This window comes from Anomaloglossus baeobatrachus, chromosome 2 (assembly GCF_048569485.1).
Source record: "Anomaloglossus baeobatrachus isolate aAnoBae1 chromosome 2, aAnoBae1.hap1, whole genome shotgun sequence".
NCBI lineage: Eukaryota > Metazoa > Chordata > Amphibia > Anura > Aromobatidae > Anomaloglossus > Anomaloglossus baeobatrachus.
Window position 1 is genome coordinate 570,804,003 of NC_134354.1, and position 27,010 is coordinate 570,831,012.

At 41.4% G+C, this 27,010-nt stretch overlaps 1 protein-coding gene across 2 annotated transcripts in view; it reads left to right on the forward strand.

Annotated features, from left to right (window-relative positions):
* The window catches only part of ABCC4 (ATP binding cassette subfamily C member 4 (PEL blood group)), a 410,039-nt gene that overhangs the window by 281,605 nt on the left and 101,424 nt on the right, over positions 1-27,010 (forward strand). For both annotated transcript variants that reach the window (XM_075336755.1, XM_075336756.1), the window contains 4 exons: positions 8,757-8,907; positions 18,616-18,735; positions 19,276-19,386; positions 24,719-24,819. In XM_075336755.1, coding sequence (XP_075192870.1) covers positions 8,757-8,907; positions 18,616-18,735; positions 19,276-19,386; positions 24,719-24,819 — 483 coding nt within the window. The remainder of the gene's footprint in view (positions 1-8,756; positions 8,908-18,615; positions 18,736-19,275; positions 19,387-24,718; positions 24,820-27,010) is intronic.

A 27,010-nucleotide genomic window follows, 5' to 3' on the forward strand; every position in this document is an offset into this window, starting at 1 on the left:
GAACGTGTGTCCGTGTGCGTTTGTACGTGTGTGCGTTTTTCAAAGCGCTGACATGTCAGTGTTTTCTCCCGCAGCACGGGTGTCACACGGCCCGCACCCGTACCACACGGGTGTAGTGTGGATGCAGTCCCGTGTGACACGCGCCGGAGAAAACACACGTGTCAGTGAAAAAAACCCAAAACATTAACTCACCTTCTCCAGCCCTCCTGTCTCTGCCGCTGCTGCCTATTGCTGCCAACCGCCGCTCATTATTCTCATTTAATATTCACTTCACTGCCTGGCAGCAGCAGCAGCGGGGAGACGGGAGGGCTGGAGACCGAAGATCAGTACCCTGGACAGCAGCGTGGACAGCAGGAAGGACCACGTGAGTATGTAAATTACCGGTCTACGTGTGCTATCACGGATAGCACACATAGAACACACGTGGCCTGCACGTACCAGAGACACGTACTTACCTGCACGCAACACGCAGGGGAAATACGTGTCTCTCGGCACGTGCGTGATTTTCACGTGAGTGTGGCAGAGGCCTTACAAGCAGTGGTAATGCTGATGACTGAGCCCTACAATGCTCGGGTGCTCTGTACTTGTAATGAGCAGTTGGATGCTTGGACAGACATGACTCGAGTAACTGAGTATAATAAGCATTATTCCGGAAGAGTTCTTGGAAAAAATGTTCAAGCTCCCCATTGCCTTCCATTATACTCTGTACACGAGCCGAGCCCATCCGAGCAGCCAGCTGCTTATAGTGAGTACTGGGCATCCGAGCATGGTAGTGCTCACTCATCACTACCGAGTGCGCCACATACATCACAGCGTGACTCTACTCCAGCGCTGCCTAACTGGTGCCATTTAACATACTGCTTCTAGAAGTTAGTGGCACATTAACAGACAACAGTTCTAACATAGGGCAGATATATGGAATCTGAGGCCCATTAATCTCATTATTGTCCATCCCTGCAGTAATAACTACATTTTTTGACTGGACTTGAATAGGGGTTTCCAGGGTTCTTTCCCCTCAGAATTATTATTATTATTATTTATTATTATAGAATAAAATATTTCTGGTCAAGACTAGGGACAATATAGAACATTTTGAAAAAATTGTAAAACTTTTTAAAAACAATTCACAATAAAAGTTACATTTCTTCATAATTCACACACCTTTTCCCCATTCTTTCCCTTCCATTTATTATAACAACCTTACATGAACTCATATGAGGAAAGCTGAGTGAGGGCGGGAAAACTCTGGAGTCGTTAATGAGTATTTAAAACAGTATTTGCTTTTCCTCCTACCATGTTGATTTCTATAGAGCAGTGTATTAATGTGCTCAGCTTCTCCTGTTTTATAAGATGCTCTCTAGATAAAACACCGTAATCCTGCTTAAAGGTCTGCTCTAAACACATTTATTAAATCTGTATCAGCTTTATGCTATTTACATACCCCAATGGTTGAATAAGTTATTATGGTGGATAACATTTTGCTACTTCCACTATCAAAATGAATTGATATCTTTTGTATACAGCAGATCAGAAACATGTATAGGGTGTAAATGCCTATTTATCCTGTATTACCTTTGTAGTGCCCTATAGTGCACCGCTCCTTTGCCAGATTACGTTTTTTCTTGAGCATATTACTTGTTATTGTAAGAATAGTGACTTTCACTGCAGAAACCTGGCATTGAGCTTGCTGTGATAGTTGCACCATTGTGAAGCTTGGTCTGACAGGGAACTTTACCCCATCTTAGGTCAGTGGCGTCCTGCTGATCCGTGAGAGCAGTTTATTCTCCTTGAACAAGTGCCACATTAACAAACCTGATTTTATATTTGTTAGAGGTCATAATTCTCTGTAGAGACAGCAAATCAGACAGATTTCCTGCTGACAGGTCTCCTTAATAGTGTTTTCTACCTTTAGAAAGCAATCAGACACCTACTTTCTATGGTTGAAGGTTTCTAAAACATTTTCTCTGTGTTTCTAAGTCAAGTATGTCCAAACACTACACAAGGAGAGCCTTACCCTTGATTCTTACTGCCCAAATCATGAGCATGAATCAGAGATTGACTGCACAATTATATCCAGGTAAATTTTTATCGGAAATTCTCCAGCATGGGAGAGACCCATCAATTAATTCACACGGTGCAGGGTGAAGCCATCTGGGGCTGGTGCTGGACTAGTCTTTTCCTAAAGTTCCCGGCTGGCTCTTCAAATCATGTTTTCACTAAAACGCTTCAATTGTGCAGCCAGGCTCTGATTCATGCGACCCATAGTTTGGACCACATGAAATGAGTGACAGGTCCCTTTTAAATACAAAGTTCATTGATAGTTCAAGTTTTCCATGGAGCAGAGCTTCCTAAACTTTTTCTTTTGGGGCTTCGCAGACTGACCAGTGCACTATCAATAGAAGTCTATGTGAAAGTTGAAAATACTGCTCAGTTTACATATAATCTTTCTCCTGAACGCTAACATTAGAATAAGTGCACATTTTATCATGTGCTCCAGGGGTATATCGCCTACAGGTCTAAGGCCTTGGATATGCCAGAAATGAGTTAGGCTTCTTTCACACATCTGTGCTATGTGGTTGGAGAATGGCCTACAATGAACAGTTTGGCTGTGGGTTTCTTGACCATAATTCAACAACCTTATGTATGTGGACGAGGCCCTTGAGTTCTGTCGTCTGCACTCGGACTGTGAAGCATGAATGGGTGAAACTGGCCTTAAACATGCCTTCTAAACACCAACTTTAAGTGTTCTTCATAATGAAAAAGAGTATTATATTAAGTAACTATTAGTGTATTAGATAATCTTGTAAAAAATTATATTCTAAAGTAATATGGACATTTCATGTGATGGTACAGATCTCAAGATTGGAAATCTGTAGATGGTAATGTTGTTTTGAAAATAAAAAAGTAGAAATATTTTATTTTCTTAATATTTGGGCTATTTAAATTGCCCCAATATTTAATGACAATAATTGGTTCAAGTTGTGATTAATGGGAACAGAAAACTTAAAGAAAAAAACAACTTGAGAGGAAGTTCATGGAGAATATGTGCGGTGTCCTGCAGCTGCCCTCAGAAGAATGCCGTGATTTATTAAAGAAAGCAGATCTAAAAAGCCTTTATTTTAAAATCAACAGCTTGACTAATTTTAAATAACTGACTTTTCAAATGCTTTCATCGCAAACAAAGGCGTAATCCTGGGACTACTTGAGCCAGCAATGAAGGGTACGGTGAAGACCACCAGTGAATGTGCTTTTCCCCTCCCTCTCTGTCCCCGCCACACACAAAATGCATTGACTGCAGCTTTATGAAGTGAAAACACTGAGGAAAAGGGAAATGTGGAGATGCCGTCCATAGTTATTTCTTTCAAAGAATAGCTCTTGCATCTGGACATTGAGAACAAAAAGTGCTTAAGACTGAAATAATAGCTGAGGTCATTCACTTGCATGGAAGCAAAAGACTGGAACTGCCATGCCTTGTTTCTCTACCACTGACCCTTGCATTTTATTGTGTAGAAATGTCAGGGAAAGTGTGTAGAAAGAATTTTTGCGGTTACAACGACTTTGTATTTTTTTTTTTACCTTATTGTGATGTTATGTTTTCTCCTTTTTATTTTTTTTATATACATCATTGAGTACTTAGAGGTTTTTTCACATAACATTGGTAACTTGACTTGTGGTTTTGGGTGGAGTGAAGCTTTACATTATTATGATGAAAGCAGATTATTCTGTAAAATTTGCTAAACCAGCATGTAATCTTATAGTAGATAAAAGAAACAAAACCAGCGTTCTACCTGCACAATACAGATAAAAGCACAGTGCTGCATCTCTCGTCTGGATGCATCTTTATATTGGAAGTAAACACCAAAATGATCGGGTCAGGATTTGCTCCTAATAATATTCAAGATTCCCTTAAAAAATTGAGACTACAAAGGGCAGAAGAGCAGAGGCAGTTAATCAGGTGGAAATCCTTAGAGCCTGCACTTCTTGTAGTCAAAGGCCCAATTTGTCATTCTCAGCGGGAGAGCCACAATGCTGCCATTAAGCATTAACAAGAGGCTAATCGAGGCACTTGGGGACTAAATAAGGCTATCATTTTAACACTATCATTTGAGCCACGTATCTTCAATTGGCTTTTCAATAGTTAATGCAATAGTTCAGTTCATTTGCAAATTAAAAGATTGATGGATTTAAATGAGTGCAGTCATTTTGGCAGAAACCCTATTATTAGGATAAGTAGAGAAGACAACACCATTCACATGTTATATGTCAATGAACTGTCCACAGCTAGGTGTTTAAATTATGTAGAAATCAAATCAGAAATGACACTAAACACTGAAAATGTAGAATATTATCTTCGTATGTAGTACATATGCTATCGAAACACTTTGAACATTCGGCAAAAAAAACAACAAGAAAGCCTGCTAAACTCAAAATGGCATGTATTATAAGTTGTCTACTGCACTAAAAATTGCAAACTATACTATTATAAATTTGAGATTTTTGGCAAAAAAAATTTGCAATTTCTTGAGCTACCCTGCCACGTCACAGCAAATCTCTGTGGGGCAGTGCGACTCTAAAATATTTTGTATTTAAAATGTGCCATACGACCTCACATATGAAAAAGTAGAACTGTTTATAGCAGCACTTACCTGGTGCTTTTCAATCCCGTACCCATGACTGAGATATGGCTGTGGGCGGGACAGGCCCAAGCAAATGCTGCATGAAATAAATAGCCTGTGGACAGGGCCTGATGACTGAATGTGAACAGCCACCAATTGCCAAAATCAAGACAAGTGTAAAAACAAACCAAATTGAGGTGTACGGCAAGGTGGGGATCAGCTGTGATTTAGATTTGGTGGCTGTTCACATTCAGCCATCAAGCCCTGTCCACAGACTGTTTAATTCATGCAGCATTTGCTTAGGCCTGTCCCACCCACAGCCATGATTCAGTCATGGGTTTGGGCTTGAAAAGCACCAGGTAAGTGCTGCTATAAACAGTTCTACTTTTTCATATGTGAGGCCGTATGGCATATTTTAAATACAAAATATTTTAGAGTAGGACTGCCCCAAAGAGATTTACTGTGACGTGGTGGGGTAACTCAAGAAATTGCAATTTTTTTTGCCAAAAAAGCAAACACTTCATACTTACCGGTCTCCGCATAGCTGTACACTGCTTCCGGGACCGCTCACTCTACTTCCGGGCATGTTCATTATCTTCATGCATATGCACTGCTTCCGCAGTCCACCGGCAGTCCCCACATATGATTGGTGGCAGTCAGACAGCACCCCCAACCTGTGTGGCAGCATGTCAGACTGCTTTCAATCACACACGCTGTCTGTGTTTATAATGGTGTAAAAATAAATAAATAAAAAAATTGGCGTAGGGTTTCCCCATATTATTATACCCAGCCATGATAAAGCATACAGCTACAGGCTACAGCCCCTTGCCGTGGACGTTATCTTTTCTGTGTATCAAAATAAGAAGAATCGCATACCACTTTTAAAAAAAATATTTAAATGAATATTAAAAAATGGCATGCGGTCCTCTAAATTTTGATACCCAGCCAATAAAGCCGACAGCCGGGGCCTGGTATTCTCAGGCTGAGGAGTCCCATGGATATTGGGCCTTCCCAGTCTAAAAATAGCAGCCCACAACCACCGAGGATTGTCGCAACCATTAGATGCGAAAATCCCGATTTCACTGGGGTGGTGGTAATAAGAGGTTAATGACAGTTCACAGCTGCCATTAAGCCATAGATTAGTAATGGGAGGCGTCTGAGACCCCCTCATTACTACTCTGGAAGTGAAAAAACCCCACAAACACCAAAAAAAACCTTTATTTGAAATAAAATACAAAAAATCTCCCTCTTTCACCCCTTTATTAACCCCCAAAATACCCAGGTCCGACGTAATCCACACGAGGTCCCACAACAATTCGGGATGAGCCGGGTAAAGTACCGAGATTGTCACATCTAATGGATGTGACAATCTTTGGGCGGCTGCAGGCTGCTTTTTTTTAGGTTTGGGGTCCTAATAAGCATGGGTCTCCCCAGCCTGAGAATACCATCTCCCAGCTGTCAGTTTTTTCATGGCTAAGTATCAAAATAGTGGGGGACTGCACGCCGTTTTTTTTTTAAAATTATTTATTTTAGAGAGAGGAGCCTTATGTGGTTCCTTTAGATACACAGCCAAGAGAAGCACACAGCTGGGGGCTGCAGCCTGTAGCCATATGCTTTATCTGTGCTGGGTATCATAATGTGGGGTGACCCTATGCTAATGTTTTTAATTCTTTATTTTTACACCAGCAAGGATGCAGACAGCGTCTGTGATTGAAAGCAGTCAGACATGCTATTGCACAGGCTGGGGGTGATGTCTTACAGCAACCAATCAGAGATGTGGGGACTTCCAGTGAGCGGGGGAAGCTGTATATATGCATGAAGATAATGAGTGGCCTCGGCAGTAGAGTCAGCGGCCCCAGAAGCAATGTATAGCCGTGCGTAGATCGGTAAGTATGAAGCGCTTGCTCCAATCCCCCTATCCCTTCTACCACCACTTTTAAGCACCTGATTCAGGTTCCCATAGATTATATGGGAACCGGTGTCTGGCCAAATATCCGTTTTGTTTTTGTTTTTTGTTTTTTTAAATCCGTTTGGACTTGCCAAACCCTGGTATCGGCGGGTCCATCCATCACTATTGAAAATAGAGATTTAGGGGTACTTTACACGCTGCGACATCGCTGCCGATATATCGTCGGGGTCACGTCGTTAGTGATGCACATCCGGCGCCGGTAGTGACATCGCAGCATGTAACACAAATGAGCGATGATCAACGAGCGCAAAAACGTGCAAAATCGTTGCTCGTTGACACGTCGTTCATATCCATAATATCGGTGCTGCTGCAGGTACGATGTTGTTTGTCGTTCCTGCCGCAGCACACATCGCTATGTGTGACGCGGCTGGAATTACAAACATCTCCTAACCTTCGTCCACGGGAAAAGGAGGAAGGAAGGAGATGGGCGGCATGTTCCGGACGCTCATCTCCGCCCCTCCTTTTCTATTGGGCGGCGGTTCAGTGACGCTGCTGTGACGCTGAACGAACCGCCCCCTTAGAAAGGAGGCGATTCGCCGGTCACAGCGACGTCGCAGAGCAGGTATGTGCTTGTGACACTGCCGTAGCGATAATGTTCGCTACGGCAGCAATCACCACATATCGTGCCACCGACGGGGGCAGGTGCTATCGCTAGCGATGTCGCAGCCTTACAGTTGTTGCTGCAATATTTAAAAGAAGGTAGCATAGTAGGCATAAGTGTGGGCCCAGTATAAACCAGTGCCTGCTGACTGCTTATTGCGAAACCTTCCTCAGGATAATGTGAATGAACATTCACCTGTTTAGAAGTGGATTAGGTTTCCTGCTTAGGTAATCACTGATGAGGACAGTCTTTTGGGGGCAATGTTGATTTATTTTCAGTTTTTTTCTTAAAACATAAAAATAATTCTTTGGCAGTTACTTTTCCACGTGTTTTGGAAGTAGAAATGGGCCCCTGCGAAGCTGCACAGGTTGCACCAATGATATGTCCACCCCTGCATAGATGAATAAAAACAATTGCCTTTCAGAGAAAAACACAAGAATTGCCATTAGCTCATTCAGCTTAGATGATGTGAGGTGTGCGGAACAGCGAGGTAGATCCCAGGGCCAGTTCCTGAATAATTAGTCAAATTAGAAAAAGTGTATTTTTCTCATTCAATGTTGAGGATGTCTTAAAAACATATCTTTTATTGGGTGCAAAACATATTAAAATCAGCAAAGGCCTACCAAAAACCAAAACAGATTCTACTTACCCACCCCTCTTACCTCACCTTCTCTCTTACCCTGCCTCTCTGCTACTGCCTTTCTTGTGATGCATTGGTGTTTGTTGATAGTCTGCAGCGGTGATGTCACATTAATAGCTCTTTCCCCAATCACTGGGCTGTATCGGAAGAGCTGATAAGTGAGTGATTGGCTGCAGAGCTGTTGATGTGGCATCATCACTACAATCAACCAACAAAGAACAGTGAATTGGTGGAGACTAATAAAATTTACAACAGGACTACCACAATGGCTGCAGATGCTCTCTGATGTCTAACTCCTTGGATGACACATCAGAGCATGTCCGCTGCTATCATCCGGTGTCAGTGCGCAGGAAACCCTTGTTCACTCTGTGCGTTAGGCAACACAAGTCAATCGATGTAAGGTACCAGCTTTATTATACAAAGAGAAGGGTGTGACGGAGCAGCAAGTTCTAGGCCACACCAAGCGGGGACCAAAGCACCTTCATTTGCATGTCAAATTAAAGTTCATTTTTAATTTATTAAGATAAGCTTTACTTACCTAGTACGATATAAATAGCGATTAGGTGCCCTATATAAATGTTTTGGCAGTTTAATTGTCATTTTGGTGGTGACAAACTCCCTTTAAGCTGTGGAAATAACTTCTTTCTTCTTTTCGGGGTACATGACCGTTTTATCTGTCATATTCCATTATCTGTCAGCACAAATTGGCTTCTTAAATTCGCATTGGTGGAGATATTAAATCCACCCACAAAGATATGGATGAATGGGATATTTAGGGTTAACTGCAGTTCAGTATTGGGTGGAGTTACACTTTATATGATGACTTTATGGTTTGTTCAGGCAATAAAAATCTAGGTAATAAAAGTTATAAGGTGTGTATAGGTATACTTATAAATAATCACATAGTTATGTTAATTGTGTTTCTTTCAGGTGTTTCTCCAGATTTTAGGGGTAATTGCTGTAGCAGTTGCTGTTATTCCGTGGATTTTAATTCCATTGCTCCCTCTTGTCATCATTTTCTATTTCCTAAGGAAGTACTTTCTGGAAACATCCCGAGATATCAAACGACTTGAGTCAACGAGTAAGTACTGTATAAACCATTTACACAAATGAACTAAAACCTCTTCATGTTTTATCCAAGGTATGTCTAATAATACTGGAGTTTTACCAAATGCAGGTGTTGTGAGATATTGAAATATCATTATTAGGGCTATTTACTGTAAGTTTTATCTTTATGGGATGTGGTGTCAGTGATAGAATGTAGCATGTGACTAGCTTCAGATGTTATACTTAAAGTAACACTCCAGCTGACACTGTTATTTCTGCACATATAGATTCATCAAGACTGGGGTTTTTAACTCCAGTCTTGACGAGGAGACATGTTAGAGTCAGAAGTGCCTGATTCATTAATGGGTGCACGCTTCTTAAAGAATCAGATGCATATTAAAGATGGCATGTGCCTCCGTCTAAACAAATCTTATTACAGTCAAGGGGGATTGAGCAAGCACTTCATACTCACCAGTCTCCGTGTGGCTGTACACTGCTTCCAGGGCCACTCACTCTACTTCCTTGGCCGCTCATTATCTTCATGCATATGCACTGCTTCCCCCGCCCAGCGGCAGTCCCCTCGTCTCTGATTGGTTGCAGCTAGCCAGTGCTCCCAGCCTGAGTGACAGCATGTCTTACTGCTTTCAATCACGCCTGCTGTCTGCGTCTATATTGGTGTAAAAATAAATAAATTTAAAAAATGGTGTAGGGTCCCCCCATATTATAATACCCAGCACAAATAAAGCATACGACTACAGACTTGGTGAGGTCACTCACTTCAATGAGGTCACCTGAGGTCAGGTTACCTGCGATCATAGGTGGAGGACTGTGGGAACCTCCAGCTGTGACCGCAAATAACCTGAGTAACATCACCGTTCATCGCTGCGGCTCAGTCTCTGCTTGAAGCTCACAGTGGGCGGTCATATTCTATGCCCGCACGGTCACTTCAGATGTAGCATATCTGGAATCATCGTGGGACCTTGTTTGGATTATGTCGGACCTTGGTGTTTTGGAGGTTAATACAGGGGTGAAAGAGGGTGTTTTTTTGCTTTTTATTTCAAATAAAGGATTTTTTTAGTGTTTGTGTTTTATTTCTTTTCACTTACAGATTAGTAATGGAAGAGTCTTATAAACACCTCCTATTATTACTATTCTAGGGCTTAGTGGCAGCTGTGAGCTCGCATTAACCTCTTATTAATCCAATTGCCACCACACTAAGGCAATCTGGATGAGCCAGGTAAAGTTCTGGGATTGTTGCATCTAATGGATTCAATAATTCTTGGCATCTACGGGCTGCTATTTTTAGGCTGGAAGGGGGCAATAACCATGGGCCTCCCCAGCCTGAGAATATAAGCTCCCAGATATTGTCTTTATCATGGCTGGGTATCAAAATTAGGGGGGACCACACGCCGTTTTTTACAATTATTTATTTAAATAATAATAATAAAAAAGCATCATGCGATTCTTCTTATTTTGATGCACAGCCAAGCTAACCCGCACAGCTGGAGGCTGCAGCCTGTAGCCGTATGCTTTATTATGGCTGGGTATCAAAATATGGGGGGATTATGCCAATTTGTATTTAGTTATTTTTACACCAATCTAGACTATGCTTTAGTCTTATTTTCTTTGATTTTTTTTAATTATTACTCGGGTGGCCACATATGGATCATTACCCAGCGTTCCTTGAGAACTCCAGGCCCGGGATCAGTGCTCGGGTTTTTTTTAACCCACATGGATCTGGACTTTTACAGTCTGGGTCCGCCCATCACTACAAAAAAGTATTTAACCCCTTCACGATCGGCCGATTTTGCACTTTCCGGTTTTTTTTTGCAATTCTTTTTCCAAGAGACATAAGTTTTTTATTTTTCAGTCAATCTGGTCATGTGGGGGCTCGTCTTTTGCAGAGCGAGCTGTACTTTTAAATGAAAACATGAGTTTTACCATATAGTGTACTGGAAAACGGCAAAAAAAATCCAAATGCGGAAAAATTGCAAAAAAAAAGTGCAATTGCACTATTGATTTTGAGATATTTTATTCACTGTGTAAAACTGATGTGTTGGTGGATTGCCTGAGGTCGGTACGTGTTCGTAGACAACAAACATGAATAGGTTTACATTTATCTAAGGGGTTAAAAAAAAATCAGAAATTTGTCCCAAAAAAGGGTTTTGCGCCATTCTCCGCGACCTGTAGCGTTCTCATTTTTCGGGATCTATGGCTCCGTGACAGCTTATTTTTTTGCGTCTCGGGCTGTTGTTTTTAACATTACAATTTTAGCGCCGATGCTACATTTTGATCACCTGTTATTGCATTTCCACAAAGTATGCGGCGACCAAAAAAGGTAATTTTTGCATTTGGAATTTTTTTGTCGCTACGCCGTTTACCGATCAGATTAATTGATTTTATATTTTGATAGATCGGGCATTTCTGAACGCGGTGATACCAAATGTATGGTTTTTTAAATTTTTTTAACCCTTTAATTTTCAATGGGGCGAAAGGGGAGTGATTTGAACTTAAGATTTTTTATTTTTTCAAAACTTCTTTTTTAAACTTTTTTTTATTTTACTAGTACCCCTAGGGGACTATAAAGATCAGCTGTCTGATCACTTATTCATTTCTCCCGATCAGAGCAGCACCACTCAGACCGGGAGAAATGATCATCTCTTATAACATGCAGTACTCGGCTGCTGGTTAAAGGACCTGAGTCATGTGAGCTACAGGAGTCATCACATGACCCTGTTCTACCATGAGAACCACCGAATCCATGTGATCACATCATGTGACTTCTGGTATCAGGTGGTGAGTAAACGTCTACCGCAATCGCCGTTAAAATGGCGCTGTCACATCTTCACGCGCCATTTAAGGGGTTAACAGATATGGGTGGATAGCGATTCTACTCCTATCTGCGAGGCACACATGTCAGGTGTACAAATCAGCAGAGATGTGCGCGGATCCCCGCCTGCAGCCCACAGCAGCAGGTGGGGATTAAAGGGGGATTTACACGCAACGACATCGCTAACAAGATGTCGTTGGGGTCACGGAATTCGTGACGCACATCCGGCCTCGTTAGCAACGTCGTTGCGTGTGACACGTACGAGCGACCGCTAACTATGCAAAATACTCACCAAATCGTTGATTGTTGACACGTCGTCCATTTCCAAAATATCGTTCCTGCTTTTGAACGCTGGTTGTTCGTCGTTCCTGAGGCAGCACACATCGCTACGTGTGACACCCCAGGAAAGACAAACAACACCGTACCTGCGTCCTCCGGCAACGAGGTGGGCGTGACTTTCATGTGGCTGCTCTCCGCCCCTCCGCTTCTATTGGACGCCTGCCGTGTGATGTCGCTGAGATGCTGCACGAACTGCCCCCTTAGAAAAGAGGCTGTTCGCCGGCCACAGCGACGTCGCTAGAAAAGTAAGTACGTGTGACGGGTACTAGCCATATTGTGCGCCACGGGCAGCGATTTGCCCGTGACACACAAACGACGGTGGCGGGTGCTTTCACGAGCGACATCGCTAGCGATGTCGCTGCGTGTAAAGCAGCCTAAACACTATGACCGCAGGGACATAACATTACTGGCCACGTTCGTTAAGGGGTTAAAAAGTCTTGTGTACCAAAAAATGATGAAAGGTAGACTTTGTTGTATAAAACAAAACCATCACACTACTGCATGTGCAGAAAAGTAAAAAAAAGTTACAGGTCTTAGAAAATAGTGTTCAAAAAATAAACCAGAAAAACAAACAAACTACTGCTTCCCAACAGAGTATGGGTACCATCACACTTTAGCGACGCTCCGGCAATCCCACCAGTGATCTGAACTGGTCAGAATCGCTGGTGTGTCGCTACATGGTCGCTGGTGAGCTGTCAATCAGGCAGATCTCACCAGTGACCAGCCCCCAGCTAGCAGCGACGCGTGGAAGCGATGCTGCGCTTGGTAACTAAGGTAAATATCGGGTAACCAAGCAAAGCACTTCGCTACCAGCGCACACCGCTTAGCGCTGGCTCCCTGCACTCTTAGCCAAAGTACACATCGGGTTAATAAGCAAACCGCTTTGCTTATTTACCCGATGTGTACTCCGGCTACGTGTGCAGGGAGCAGGGAGCCGACACTGGCAGCCTGAGAGCGGTGTATGCTAGTAACCAAGGTAAATATTGGGTAACCAAGCAAAGGGCTTTGCTTGGTTACTCGATATTTACCTTGGTTACAGCTTACTGCAGGCTGCCAGAAGCCGGCTTCCTGCTCCCTGCACATTCAGATCGTTGCTCTATCGCTGTCAAACACAGCGATGTGTGCTTCATAGCAGGAGATAATCGTCCAAAAAATGAACCAGCACTGTGTGTAACGAGCAGCGATCTCACAGCAGGGGCCAGATTGCTGCTCACTGTCACACACAGCGAGATCGCTGATGAGGTCACTGGTACATCACAAAAACCGTGACTCAGCAGCGATCTTGCTAGCGATCTCGCTATGTGAGAAGTACCCATATGTGTACACTGAATGCTTATGTTTAAAGAGTCCTGAACAATTAAGGGATTATTACCATGTATAGACTATATGCTAAAGAGCAATTTACTAAGCGTACTGTCACACTAAACGACGTACCAGCGATTCTGACCACGATACGACCTGGTCAGGATCGCTGGTATGTCGCTAGTGAGCTGTCAAACAGTCAGATCTTCCCAACGACGCAGTAACAATATGGTGGTCGTCGGGACCCTGTCACATAGCAAGATTCAAATCTTGATTAGCACTGGAAACAGCTGATTGAGATGAGTTAGAGCTGTGCAGGGTTTCTGACTGCACTGGATTTGCACGGGATTCAGGAAGTGCTCACCATGTAAGTAAAGATTATTACAAGTGATACTGGTAGCAGGCAGCACGGGGTCTGGGGACTGCTCACACTGGGACTCGGGTGGGCAGGTTACTGTGATCAAATTGGTAACTAGGAGCCCCGAATGGTGGCTTCCATAGTTACCTGACAGCGCGCTTAGCAAGAGTGTGTGACATCATTGGCTCAGAACAGGCTACGGAAGCCTGCAAGAGCAAAAAAGTTACAACGCGTTTCGAAGGCTAAATGGGCCTTCTTCGTCAAGGAGGGCTGAGTTTTTATACTACTTGTCGCACCTGCATCTGCTATTAGGAGATCAAATAACAGTGATTATACAAAGGAGGAGAAGGAATCAGTCATAGACGTCCTGTCTGTATTATATTATTTTATATTATTTGTGATGCAAGGAAAGCTGCATCTCAAAAATACAGTCCAGTCTGCAGCATCATTTTATAGAGCAGGGGAGCTTAGTAAATTTATATGAAGGTTTCTGAGACAATATTCATTATTGCCTGTGGTTTAATCATTTAATTAGCTGCTCTTTCTGGGATTTGTGGTCCTGTAGGTAGTCCTATCAGTGACTGACAGTTTTCTCTGCATAGCAATGCATATAGTACTCCTTAACTAACTACGCACTGGACCAGAATTTGAAGAAAGAGACATAATTGTGTTAACCCAAAGAATAAAGATAATTTATTTGTGTACAAAATATAGTTTAACATTTTTGAAAATTGTAGAGTTGCTGTTTGTTTTGTTATCTTCCTTCGCATAAAGAGTTCATAAAAGTTAGATATTAAGTTTTTTGTAGCGCATAACGGTGCCACTGAGAAATACAAATCATCCTACAAAAAACAAGACTAACTATGTACAAAAAAAGGTTTTATAAAATGCATTGTGAAAAGAAAAAAAAATGTGAGTTTTAATAGAATCTGTCAAGAGATGGGTAGAGATCCTGATTCCAGCGATATATCACTTACTGTGCTTAGTGTAGGTATTATAAAATCATTGTTTTATTAGCAAGAGATTACATTTAGAGGACTAGTTGGCTTTCTGACAGGAAGTTCAACCACATCCCCTTCCACTGATTGGCAGGATTTTACCTATGCACAATGCACACAGAAAGCTGTCAATCAGTTGTGTGGGCGGGGTTATACATAGCTCAGTGTTTAGAGTACTGGTAGATCTGCAGCAGATAAAACTGTGATTTTATAAAAGCTGCAATAAACAGCCTCGTAAGTGACACATCGCTGGAATTAGGGTCTCTGTCCTTACATTATAATGCTCTCAAATGGGGTAGCAAATACCTGATGGCATATTCCCTTTAAGGCCAACTTAGGTCCAGTCTTTAGTGGGTTAATGAAACTATACTATAATAATGAAGACTGCCTGGATATTCATGGAAAATATTCAATTCCAGCTTCATTGTAGACTCACACTAATTGTTTTGAACAATGCTGGCTCAATGGCTGAACGCAATGTGTCCTAGTATTAGAGGGTGACATATGCAGCAAGTGACTTGGTGTGTTACATTTCATAACTATGGACCCAAAAGGACAAATTCCCGCCAATCAATTTGCTTACAGTATATTCAGCATGCATTGTATGGGGCCAGGTATACAATGATGGCGATATTCATAAATAATTCATTAGAGACACACTCTTGCCATCTCTGCTTTCAATAGAATGCCATGTTTCCGTTTCATCCCAGCTCCTTCCTCTGACCTTTTTTCTTTTATTCCATTGATTTATTAGGGCAATATATTTATTATCCATTTGGTGCTCGCTGATTTCTGTATGCATGTTGGTGGTCGATTGATGGTGCCCTCCGATCAAAGCACTTTGAAAAGTTATTCAGACTGTAACGTTTTGTCTTTTCTAAAGTGGAATGATTGACATGTCTTCTGTTGTCTAGATCATGTTAGGTGACATTTATTTTCTATGAGAGAGTGACCACTCAACAAAAGGAAATAAAAAAATATGAAAGAAAGAGAGAGGGAGCTACCATAGCTTGAAAGCGCTTTATAATGCCTCCATTGTAAAACTGTCTTACCTGCTGACAGGCACAACCAGTTGCTGTCACTTTATATTCCATTAATAAGCGGCCATTGTAGTCTCTGTGTATGAGGGAGGTGGACTGAGACCATCTCCGATGATGCAGTTCTCAATTTCATCCTATAGTTCCTGCAAACAGGAGCCGGTATATTTCACAGATTTGCTGTAAGCGTGTATTATAAAAGGACATGACAAATGCTCATTAAGAAATTGTCAAAAATAAATGCACATTCAGGTTGTGACCTTCATTACCCTCTTCACTAAATATGGGGACTGTAGTGCTATATTTTAGGATTTCATGTTTCTTTTCTATGTATGTGTAATGTGTGAATAGTAACAAGGCTGTTTTCATTACCATGTACTCATAATAAATGTGGTGAAAGCGGATCTCTCACTTGATTTCACAATGTGTACTGCATACATTGAAGGGGTTGTGCAGGAATATTATATTGATGATTTATCATTGATATGGGTAATTAATATCAGATCTTTGGGGTCTGACAACTGTCTATTAGCTCCAGACGCGGCTGGATATAAACACTGAACAGAGCTTAGCTTCACTCAATGTGCAGTGGACGCTATTCTCTGAACGACTTGTGCCGTACAATGTATGTCATAAGTTGGCTCCCTGCATTTGATACGGGCTCGCAAGCCAAGACCACACCTTTCCTGGAAGATGATGGCTGTAATATTCAGCCATCATCTGACTCTCAACAGCCTCAGGCTGTTAAATGTTACGGTCAGCCTGTGCCAGTGGCACTTAATACACGCCAGCAGGGGGGCGCGCTGTTCTGCAAGGAGGTCGCAAGATGCCGAAGGGTTGCTGTGACAGCCAGGGTTCTGCTGTGTATATCATCACAGTACTCCTGTGACAACCAGCCCGTATTTGGCATTCATAGGAGACAGTGATTTCTGCTTTATACAGGAAAGCTCTGGTAATGCTGTATCTGGTAATAAACTTTCTGCATAATTGGTAAGAGCTGCATCCAATAAATCAGATTTCCATCCTTTTAAATATCATAGATGTAACTGTTATGGGTAAGTGCTTTTGGCCAACTGTAAGTAGAGTTTTAGCATCATCAACTTATGTAAAGGTTGTCAATTAGATGAGCAGGTGGTTTATCCATTTTATGTATGAATCATATATTGTAAATGGTATTCCAATCGTAAACATTTATAGCAAATCTACAAGCCATTATACTTCATGGGTATAGATTCCAAATCTTGAAACATCTTTCGAAGGTTCCAACTCTCGGCCCTTCACTTGTATGGAGAACCCTATGTGACAACATTATGTCAGTGTACTTAGTACTTCTATGTGCTTCCTAAGTTATAACCATAAAGCTAGAGGTGAGCGAATCCGTGGAAGTTTGGTTTAGCAGGTGCAGCTGAACCTCCATGGGTTCGGACTTGACCCGAACCCCAATAGAAGTCACTGATTGGCAGTTTGGGTCTCTGTCCACATACAGCCAGCTAGAAACAGATCACTTCCAAGGGAGGGTAGGTGGGGTTTTTGCATTTTTTTTTTTTTGAGTTGCACACTACATCCTATCAGGCTGTTGATACCCCAATGCGAGCCATTCAAACACTATAAGCAGCTCCCACTGGACTGAGCACCGAGAGCATCTGAACACAGCAATGCTCATGAAAGGTATTTGCATACGTAAAGCATCCAAACCCAAACTCTGATTATTTTTTTTTGTAAAGTTGGTGTTCGGCCCAAAAAATGAACACCGAACATTGGGTATGCTGATATCTGCTTAAAGCATTACCATCATTTAAATTTTTACTTAATAAGTCAATATGAAAATAAGAAACTTTATAATATATCATATCTGAAAATTCTCAATTATGAGGTAAATTTAGTGAAGATTTTCCCATTACTGAGATGGAGATGGCAATTGTTAATGATGAGTTTCAATGAAGACGTGAGGAGGGAGGAGCTAAAGGTAGCGCACCACCCCTCCTCCATCTGCTATTTACATAGAATCTCACCAGTGACAACTACCATCTCCTCTTAGTAACGGGAAAATCTTTACTGAATACATATTTTACCTGAGAACTGCGAATTTTGGTAATTATGAGAATGTGTGCTCAGCACTGCTTGTTACTCCATCGAGCATCAGGGTGTATAGATACTCGCAGAGGTCGGCTGATTATCGCAGGTGCTCAGATATTTACACTGTAAAACAATGACCACAATGCACTGGCTTGTTTCTCTTCATGATGTGTGCATGCGCACCCCAGGGAGAGCCGGTCGCAATCTGTGACTGGCTCTCATGGGGGATGAAACAACGTTCTTGGATGCAGTGTGACCAAAAAACAAAAACCCCACCCTCCCTCCTGCTGGAAATGATCTGGTTATGGCTGGCTGTATGTGGGCGGAGACCCGAACAGGCCAATCATTGACGTACAGTAATGCTCGTTACTCGTTTCGAGCTTATCTAAGCTTCTGGTGAGCTCGAATAGAGGAACAAGCATTCTAGCATTTTAGTTCTCGCTCCTCACTAGTAATGACTGATCAGTTCTGGCAGAGAAAGAAGCAAATTTGTCTGATAAGATATATTACACAGTGGCTTATTTTCATATGTCCTATTGATTTATGAAATAAAAATTATCACGATGGTTATGCTTTAAATTAGTTGCATTTTAAATATTGTTGATAAAAAGAGTTGACAAGTTTTTTTCTATAATTTTGAAAACTAACACAGTTTGTTGTGTGATTTGCAAACATGTCACATATGATTGTACTTGTTCTGTGGATAAGTTCAATTTGAAGCAAGAAGCCACACATCTTAATCTGTATGTCGGGTTTGTCCAAGCAAGAAATGGTCTTATATAAACTATGTATTGTCTTCCAGCTCGAAGCCCAGTGTTCTCGCACCTATCCTCATCCCTCCAGGGTCTTTGGACCATACGGGCATTTAAAGCAGAGGAGCGTTTCCAACAGTTGTTCGATGCAAAGCAAGATCTCCATTCTGGTTTGTGTAACTATTCTTCTTCTCCAAATGCTATGGGGGTATACATAGAAGATTGTATATATAATACTAATCCGTTTTCTGATCAGAATAGTATATGAAGCGGTTGCAATTTAGCACTATAAAAAGTGACTTGTGTACCACAGTCCAGGCTCTTCTCACAATGCTTTCCGGTAACCAGATGAATGGCGGACGTAGCATTCACTATCCTGTCCTGCTGTTCAACTGCAGCAGTCTGTTTGTTTAATGGCAGGTTGTTAAAATCTTTTTATCAGAAGAAATTGGAATCATGTCACTATATCCTAAGGTATTCGGTTACGGTGCCACCCGACGTAATGGTCTCATCAGATTTATTTCCAGTGATGGAGGGGGAAATTACCACAGATATTGTAGTCTGGAATAGTTTTTCTATATATTTTTATATTGTGCTCAAATTATGTTTGAGGGCACCACATATCTTTAGCTTGTTTTGAACCATATTAAATAGTTTTAGCCTCTCTTGTTGTGGTGTATTTCACATTTAATCATACTTTATTCCAATAGAGGCCTGGTTTTTGTTCCTGACGACATCCCGTTGGCTTGCAGTGCGCCTGGATGCCATATGTGCCCTGTTTGTAATAGCCATTGCCTTCGGGTCCATAATACTTTCAAACAGTAAGTATTGTGTACAGTCTATGACATTCATTCCTGGCTTTGTAAGTTAGTTTTCACTTGTAAATGAGACAGAATAGACTTGGTCAAGATACAGCTTTCCGTAGGAAGCTGCTAACATTACCGGAGCTGTTTATCACACAAGTCATGCTGATCTGAACGGATGGTTAATTCCACATTTAGTTTACGTAGCCCACATACACACTATCAGGAGAGCTTGTTGGTGTGAAAATAGTTCATTATAGAGTCAAAATTTAGTACAGCCAAATCCTTCTCGCACATAGTTCAGCGTCAATCCTGAAGAACTGAATTAAGTGCTGCTCACTGACTGTACATTTTTCTTTCCTCATCTTATCTGTCTCCCTTGCCATTGGGATTATTGTGTAGCCAGTTTAGTTGATGTTATGGTAATGTTATTCCTACCAATAAGACATCACTGATGTTCCTCTTTATCTTTTATATTTTACTATTTTGCTTTTACTTTTGTCTACATTTTTTCTTTTATTTCTGTCGGTAAGTCATTGTTGGTGCTGGCTTTTGGTGTATGTTCCATATTGTTTTGCACTGCCATCCAAGTTGACTATTGGAATAACCTATTCTTTATAAGGTACAATCGCCCTAATACCGTGTTTCCCCAAAAATAAGACAGTGTATTACATTAGTTTTTGCTCTGAAAGATGCACTAGGGCTTATTTTCAGGGGGATGTCTTATATTTTCCCATGAACAACAATCCACATTTATTCTTGAAAAAAAAAAAAAAATCAACATTTATTGAAATATAATCATGTCCTCACATTCTGGATCAATATTTTGTGTTCCTCGTATTACTGGTACAGATGCACATTTTCTTATCTAATCTGCTGTTCTCATGGTGGAGAACCATTCCTATAGTGGAGGGTACATACCATATTTACAATGGTCTTAGTTATCTTCTTAAATGTATTATTCTCTATGTACCACTATGTTCACCCCAAAAGATTCACCACTCCAAATACTTAGAGTTGGCAAGTGAATGGGCTCTCACATACAAATCTGCATTGCAGTAGGTTCCCGCTTTGTACGCTCCCCTTGGTGATTGGAATCAGTATCACTTGCACAGTACCTGATCTGTTTATGAGAGCTGTGGTGCAAAGCAGCCGGAACGGTGAGGGACCTGACAGCGACGCAGATCTGTGTGAGAGCACTATCGGCACTTGCCAACTGTTATTGTTTGGGGTCTGGTGAGTACGATTTTTTTTTTTTTGGATGGAGAGGTGACTGCTGTTTTTTTGGGATGTTTCACACATCCGGTTTTTGCAGTGCGGCTCAATCCGGCTCAAAAACCTATGCAACGGATGCGGCGGAAAAAACTGATCCGTTGCATAAGTTTTTCCATGCGGTCCGTCCGTTTTTTGATGGATACAGCTTGATACTGAGCATGCGCAGTGCAAAAAAACGCATTTGGCCCCTAGATGCATTTTTGCCGCAGGACGCCGCATCCGGCGTCCATAGGCTTGCATTGTAAATCGCGCCGTATCCGGTGCAATGCGGTTTTTTCGCCACACAAAAAAACGTGCCAGGCAACGTTCCATCCGGCCGCCGCCTGGGCTAAATATGCTGCATCCGGCAAAAACCAAACGCAACGCAAGGCCATGTGGCACAATACGGTGCTAATGCAAGTCTATGCGGGAAAAAATGCAACCGGCGGCAAAAAAAAACATTTGTTTTTTTTCTGCAAAGTGCCGTTTTGTGCCGCTCAGCAAAAACCGGATGTGTGAAAGCAGCCTTACTGTATTCTTTAACTTTTTTGGCTGCTTGGACACTTCCTTATGGAACCACAATTAGGGCTTATTTTTGGAGTAGAGGTTATATTTTAAGCATACGCAAGAAAGCCCCCAAAATCCTACTTGGGCTTATTTTCAGGGCAGGTCTTATTTTAGGGGAAACATTGTAGTTACAGTTGAATTTGGTGGTCTGGTTATGGTTTACACATAATATTTGCAGCTCGTAGAACAAAGAGTTGATCTGCTAAGCTCACACTGTGCTCCAGTCCCCCATTGACTGCCATTATACTCAGTAACGAGTTGAGCCCGTCCAAGGATCCAACTGCTTGTTATGAGTAGCGAGCACCTGAGCATGGTAGTGCTCCCTCATCACTAATCTGAAACAACATTAACAAATCCCCCTCCTTCTTCACTTTCTTTCTATGCTGGAGTGGGAATGGGGTTGAAGGAATGAATAATATCCTTGTAATACTGTTTTTTTGTTTAGTTTTTGTTTATTTGTTCTGTTTGGAAGGAATTAAATAAAGTAAGAAAAAACAACCCCGTACCTACAAAATATTATTACAATTCCATATCGGATGAGGGTGGATAGATAAATAGCCTATCTAAAAGGGTTGTCCAGTCACAACATATGCTTAGGATAGATCAATATCATATCAGTGGGGGTCCGACACCCAACATTCTCATTGATCAGCTGCCACTGGATGTAGCTACAATGTATGCGGCAATTCTGGGCGGCTGCTGGCTGATATTGTTAGTCTGGGGGGCTCCCCATAACGTGGAGTTCCCCATCCTGAGAATACCAGCCTTCAGCCGTATGGCTTTATCTAGCTGGTATGAAAATTGGGGGGGACCGCACGCCGTTTTTTTTTAATTATTTAATTATTTATTTCACTGCACAGTATAGACATGCCCACCGGCTGCTGTGATTGGGTGCAGTGAGACGCCTGTCACTCAGCGTGGGGGCGTGTCTCACTGCAACCAATCATAGGCGCCGGTGGGCGGGGAAAGCAGGGAATACGAGATTGTTTAATGAGCGGCCGGCTTTTTCAAAATAGTAAAAGCCGCCGGAGCAGTGTGAACGCCGTGCAGTGCCGTGCTGGAGATGGGGGATCGGTGAGTATATGAGAGAGGGCTGCTCAATTCAGCTACTCAGGAGTTTAGCGGTCACCGGTGAGCCCTTCACTGGTGACCGCTAATCAGGACGCGACACAGACAGAGCCGCAGCATGACAATGAAGTCGGGTGAAGTTAACCTGAGTTCATTCTGATCGTGCGACTCTTTCTGTGTCTGCTGTCATCTGCCATTCAGCTCTGCTACATGGCTGTCTGTGGCTGCTGTCAGCGGGCATGTAGCAGAGCTGAATGGCAGATAACATAGTAAAAACGCATCCCTACACATTACACACGCTTGGCAAGTCAATAAATAAAAAAAAAAAGGGTGCCCAATGCATACGTCACAGAACATATGATCTAAAGGATTGCACACAAAATTGATCAATTTAACATAGACTACTAACGCACGTGTGACAGCAAATGAACGACCTACGTGCTATCTCATTAGATCACATATGCGATCTGGGCATGTTACATCGCAAACGTGATTGCACAACAAATTGCAACGTGTAAAGCAGGCTTTAGGAGTGTGGGAGGAAACCGCAGAACCCATAAGAAACCCATACAAACACGGGGAGAACATACAAACTCCTTGCAGATGTATGATGTGACCTGACCACCCTTTTAACCCCTTATTGATATGACATACTGGTACGTCATATGTCGTGTCCCTAACTTTGATGGGTCGACATGACAGCCAGGACTCTTGTCATGACTGTTCTCCTGTGAAATCTCGCAATTAATTTTCGCTTTACATAACAGTGCTAATGCACTGCTATGTATAGTAGATGTGATTGGATGATTGCAGGTCCCTTGTGGAGACTGTCATATATATTGAAAAATATGTTTTTACGTTTTTAAAAAAAATATAAAATAAAAATTAGAATATAAAAGTTTAAATCACTCCACTTCATGAAAAACTAAGAGATAAAACAAAACACATATTTGGTATCGCTGTGTTTGTAAAAGTCCAATGTATCAAAACATAAAATAAATTAATCTGATCCGTAAACGGAACAATAACAAAATAAATCAAAACTCCAAAATTGCATTTTTTCACCTGCCGCAACAACACAAAAAGTTTTAATAATAAGCAATCAAAACATCAAATCTACTCCAAAATATCAATAAAAACATTAGCTTGGGATGCAAAAAACAAGTCCTGACATAACTCCATATCCCGAAAATCAAAACTGTTATGGGGGACACAATCAAACATTATTATTTTTACAATTTTTTTTTTCATCACTTAAATAAAACAAAAACTATACATATTTGTTATCTGCGTAATTGTACTGACCTGAAAAATCATACTGCTTGATCATTATTATCATAAAATCATCGCTGTAAATTAAATCCCAGAAAACAATCCAAAAATTGTGCACTTTTTTTGCAATTTTGCCCCACTTGGAATTTTTTTCCCACCTTCCAGTATCACATCCCATGATAAAATGGATGGTGCCATACGTAAATACAACTGGTCCCACAAAAAGCAACCTCACACAGCTATAACAATGGAAAAATTAGAAGTTATGGCTCTTGGAATAGGGCGAGAAAAACCTGCAAACGGAAAATCTGGAGGGGGTTAAGTATTTTCTTTATTTGAGATATTTTATTAAAATAGGGAAGGGATTTGTAACGTTTTCTCTCAATTATAGCATTGTTCACAATCTGCCCATGGAAATAAAAACAAGGTGGTTTGAAGAGTAAGATGGGCTTTACACGCTGCGACATCGCTAGCATCGGCTAGCGATGTCGCGTGCGATAGCAACCGCCCCCGTCGGTGGCACGATATGTGGTGATCACTGCCATAGCGAACATTATCTATCATACCTGTGCAGCGACGTCGCTGTGACTGGCGAACCTCCTCCTTTCTAAGGGGGCGGTTCGTTCAACGTCACAGCAGCGTCAGGAGAGGCGGAGATGAGCAGCCGGAACATGCCGCCCACCTCCTTCCTTCCTCCTTTTCCGGTGGACGCAGGTAAGGAGATGTTTGTCGTTCCAGCGGCGTCACACATAGCGATGTGTGCTGCCGCAGGAACGACAAACAACATCATTACTGCAGCAGCAACGATAATTGGGAATAGAGGGTGATGTCACCGAATAGCGATTTTGCATGTGTTTGCGACGATTCAAAATTGCTCATAGGTGTCACACGCAACGACATCGCTAAAGCGACCGCATGTGCGTCACAAATTCCGTGACCCCAACGAGATCGCTTTAGCGATATCGTAGCGTGTAAAGCCACCCTAACTTTTCCCCCCAACCCCATCACTATCCTGTGTTTTATATATATATATATATATATATATATATATATATATGTATATATATATATATATATATATATATATATATATATATATATATATATATATAAAATTCTAGCAACCAGTGTAATTTACAGAAAGGCAGTATATGTACAAACTTTTTCATCTTTTTTAATGTTTTTGCAGCTCTTGATGCAGGACAGGTTGGTTTGGCACTGTCATATGCTATTACAATCATGGGATCCTTCCAGTGGGGAGTAAGGCAAAGTGCAGAAGTTGAAAATCTGGTAAAATATTATTCCTAATTTCATTTATTTTTTAACATATTTATTTTTTTTTAACTTTTTTTTGTTTAGCTTATTAGTCATTTATGTTTAAAGTGTGACATACAGTATATGACTGATTCTATGAATGTAGTATATACTAATGTGTACAGATTTATGCTACAGATGCTTGGTGTAAAGCTTACCAGTGGATTTAGTAGTAGAAGTGTGAAACTGGTATTTCTGGTTTATAATATTATACATTTTATAGATTTTATAATATTTTTCAACTTTTAATAAAGTATTATTCAAACAGTGCTTGTAGGTTTGTCATATATTATTACATATCATAATGTTTTCCGACCTTTTAGTAGGATATTCAAAGGTAAAGTTCACAGCACACAGAAGTATTTGCCATACTTATGGCCCACACTGTGGTGTTGTACAGGGTGGGCCATAAGTATGGATACACCCTGATAAAATGGAAGTGGTTGCTGATATCACCTTATCGTTTGTGGCATATTAGTACATGGGAGGGATACAAAGTCCAGGAGTCCGCTTAGACCAGACCTATATACCCTATATACATCCAAGCAAGTGGAATAAGTCTAAAAATATGTACTTTATTCCTCCGATGCTGTTACTCTTTCTTACTATTAATAGGATGGGTAAAAAGATATTAAGGCTACTTTCCCAAGATTCATTTTTGGTGAGTTTTTGACACTGCATATTTTTTCTGCATCAAGTGTTAGCAAAGTGGATGGGATTTATAAAAACCTCATGGACACTGCGCTTCTTTTTACTGAGAGTAAATTGACCTGCGGTGCGTGTTTCGAATCCACATGTTAATTTCTATTGTGGGCACACTGAACTTTCTGTGCAGATTTTCCCCATAAACTAGCATTAGATGCAGAAAAAATGCAGATAAAAACACACATGCGTTTTTAGTGCATTTCGGATGTGGAAAGTAACACACGTAATCCACATATAAGGATATCAATAAAGTATCAAAGACAAATATCAGGAAGTATCAAAAACAAATGAGCTTTGTTTAAAACTCGATAAATGAACAAGAGACAAAAAACGCAGTTTCAAAAATGCAATATAAACCCCCGGAAAACCATATGCAACATAATGCCGCAGAAATCCTGGAAAATCAAAAACTCATTCTGGGAACGTAGCCTAAAGTGCTTGTCCCACTTACAAACTGCAAATTAATCAATAGATTTAGGAATAATAATAATTTCTACAATTGGATGTGTTTAAGAAAAATGTTCCTGTGCTGAGATAATCGTACTGTCAGAGGAGTAAACATAGAGTGTGCAGACAGGACAGCATGGGATCACAGCTACTGCTTTCTGTGAGGTAAAATATTTCATAGCCTGCTTTTCAAAGTTATGTACTTCACAGAAAGAAGCATCTGCAATCCCATGCTGTCTTGTCTGTATACTTTTTTGCTTCCTCCCCTTGCCAGGAAATGTGATATGTCCAGGCCATGTTTATGAATAGTCAGACACAGTCATTACACAGTACATAGTAGGGACACATATATAAGATTATCTCAGCACGGGAACATATTTCTTTAATGCATTCAATTTGTGGAAATTATTATTATTCCCAGGTCTGTTGATAAAAATTACCTGGGAATGACCTGTTGATAAAACATTTTTTAAAGGGAGTCTATCAGCAGGTTTTTGCTGTGTAATCTGAGTCCAGCCTATTGTAGGGTCTGAGACAATTATTTCAGGGATGTGTCACTTATTAGGCTGTGTGCTATGGTTTCAATCAGCAGGCGTTTATTCCTGCCCGAACGTGGTCCTGCTTGAGACTTGGTTCAACTGCGCCCCCAGCACTGATAATCAGCTCACTGTCAATGTACAGCTGTGCTCTGGTTGTGGTCTGCTGTCTGAGCTCTGCTACATGCTGCATCTACAAAACTCTAATTGTATCACAACTGCTGCACCCAGTAAACTACAGTAAGTATTACATAGCTAGAATCAATGTCTCTTTTACTACATTATGCTGCTCTCAGATGAGGTAGCAAACACCTGGTGACAGATTCCCTTTGAAGGAAATCTGTCATCAGGTTTTTGCTCCCCCATCTGAGAGCAGCATAATGTAGAGAGAGAGACCCTGATTCCAGCAATGTGTCACTTAGGGGTGCTTTACACGCTGCGACATCGCCAGCGATAGCACCCGCCGCCATCGTTCGTGC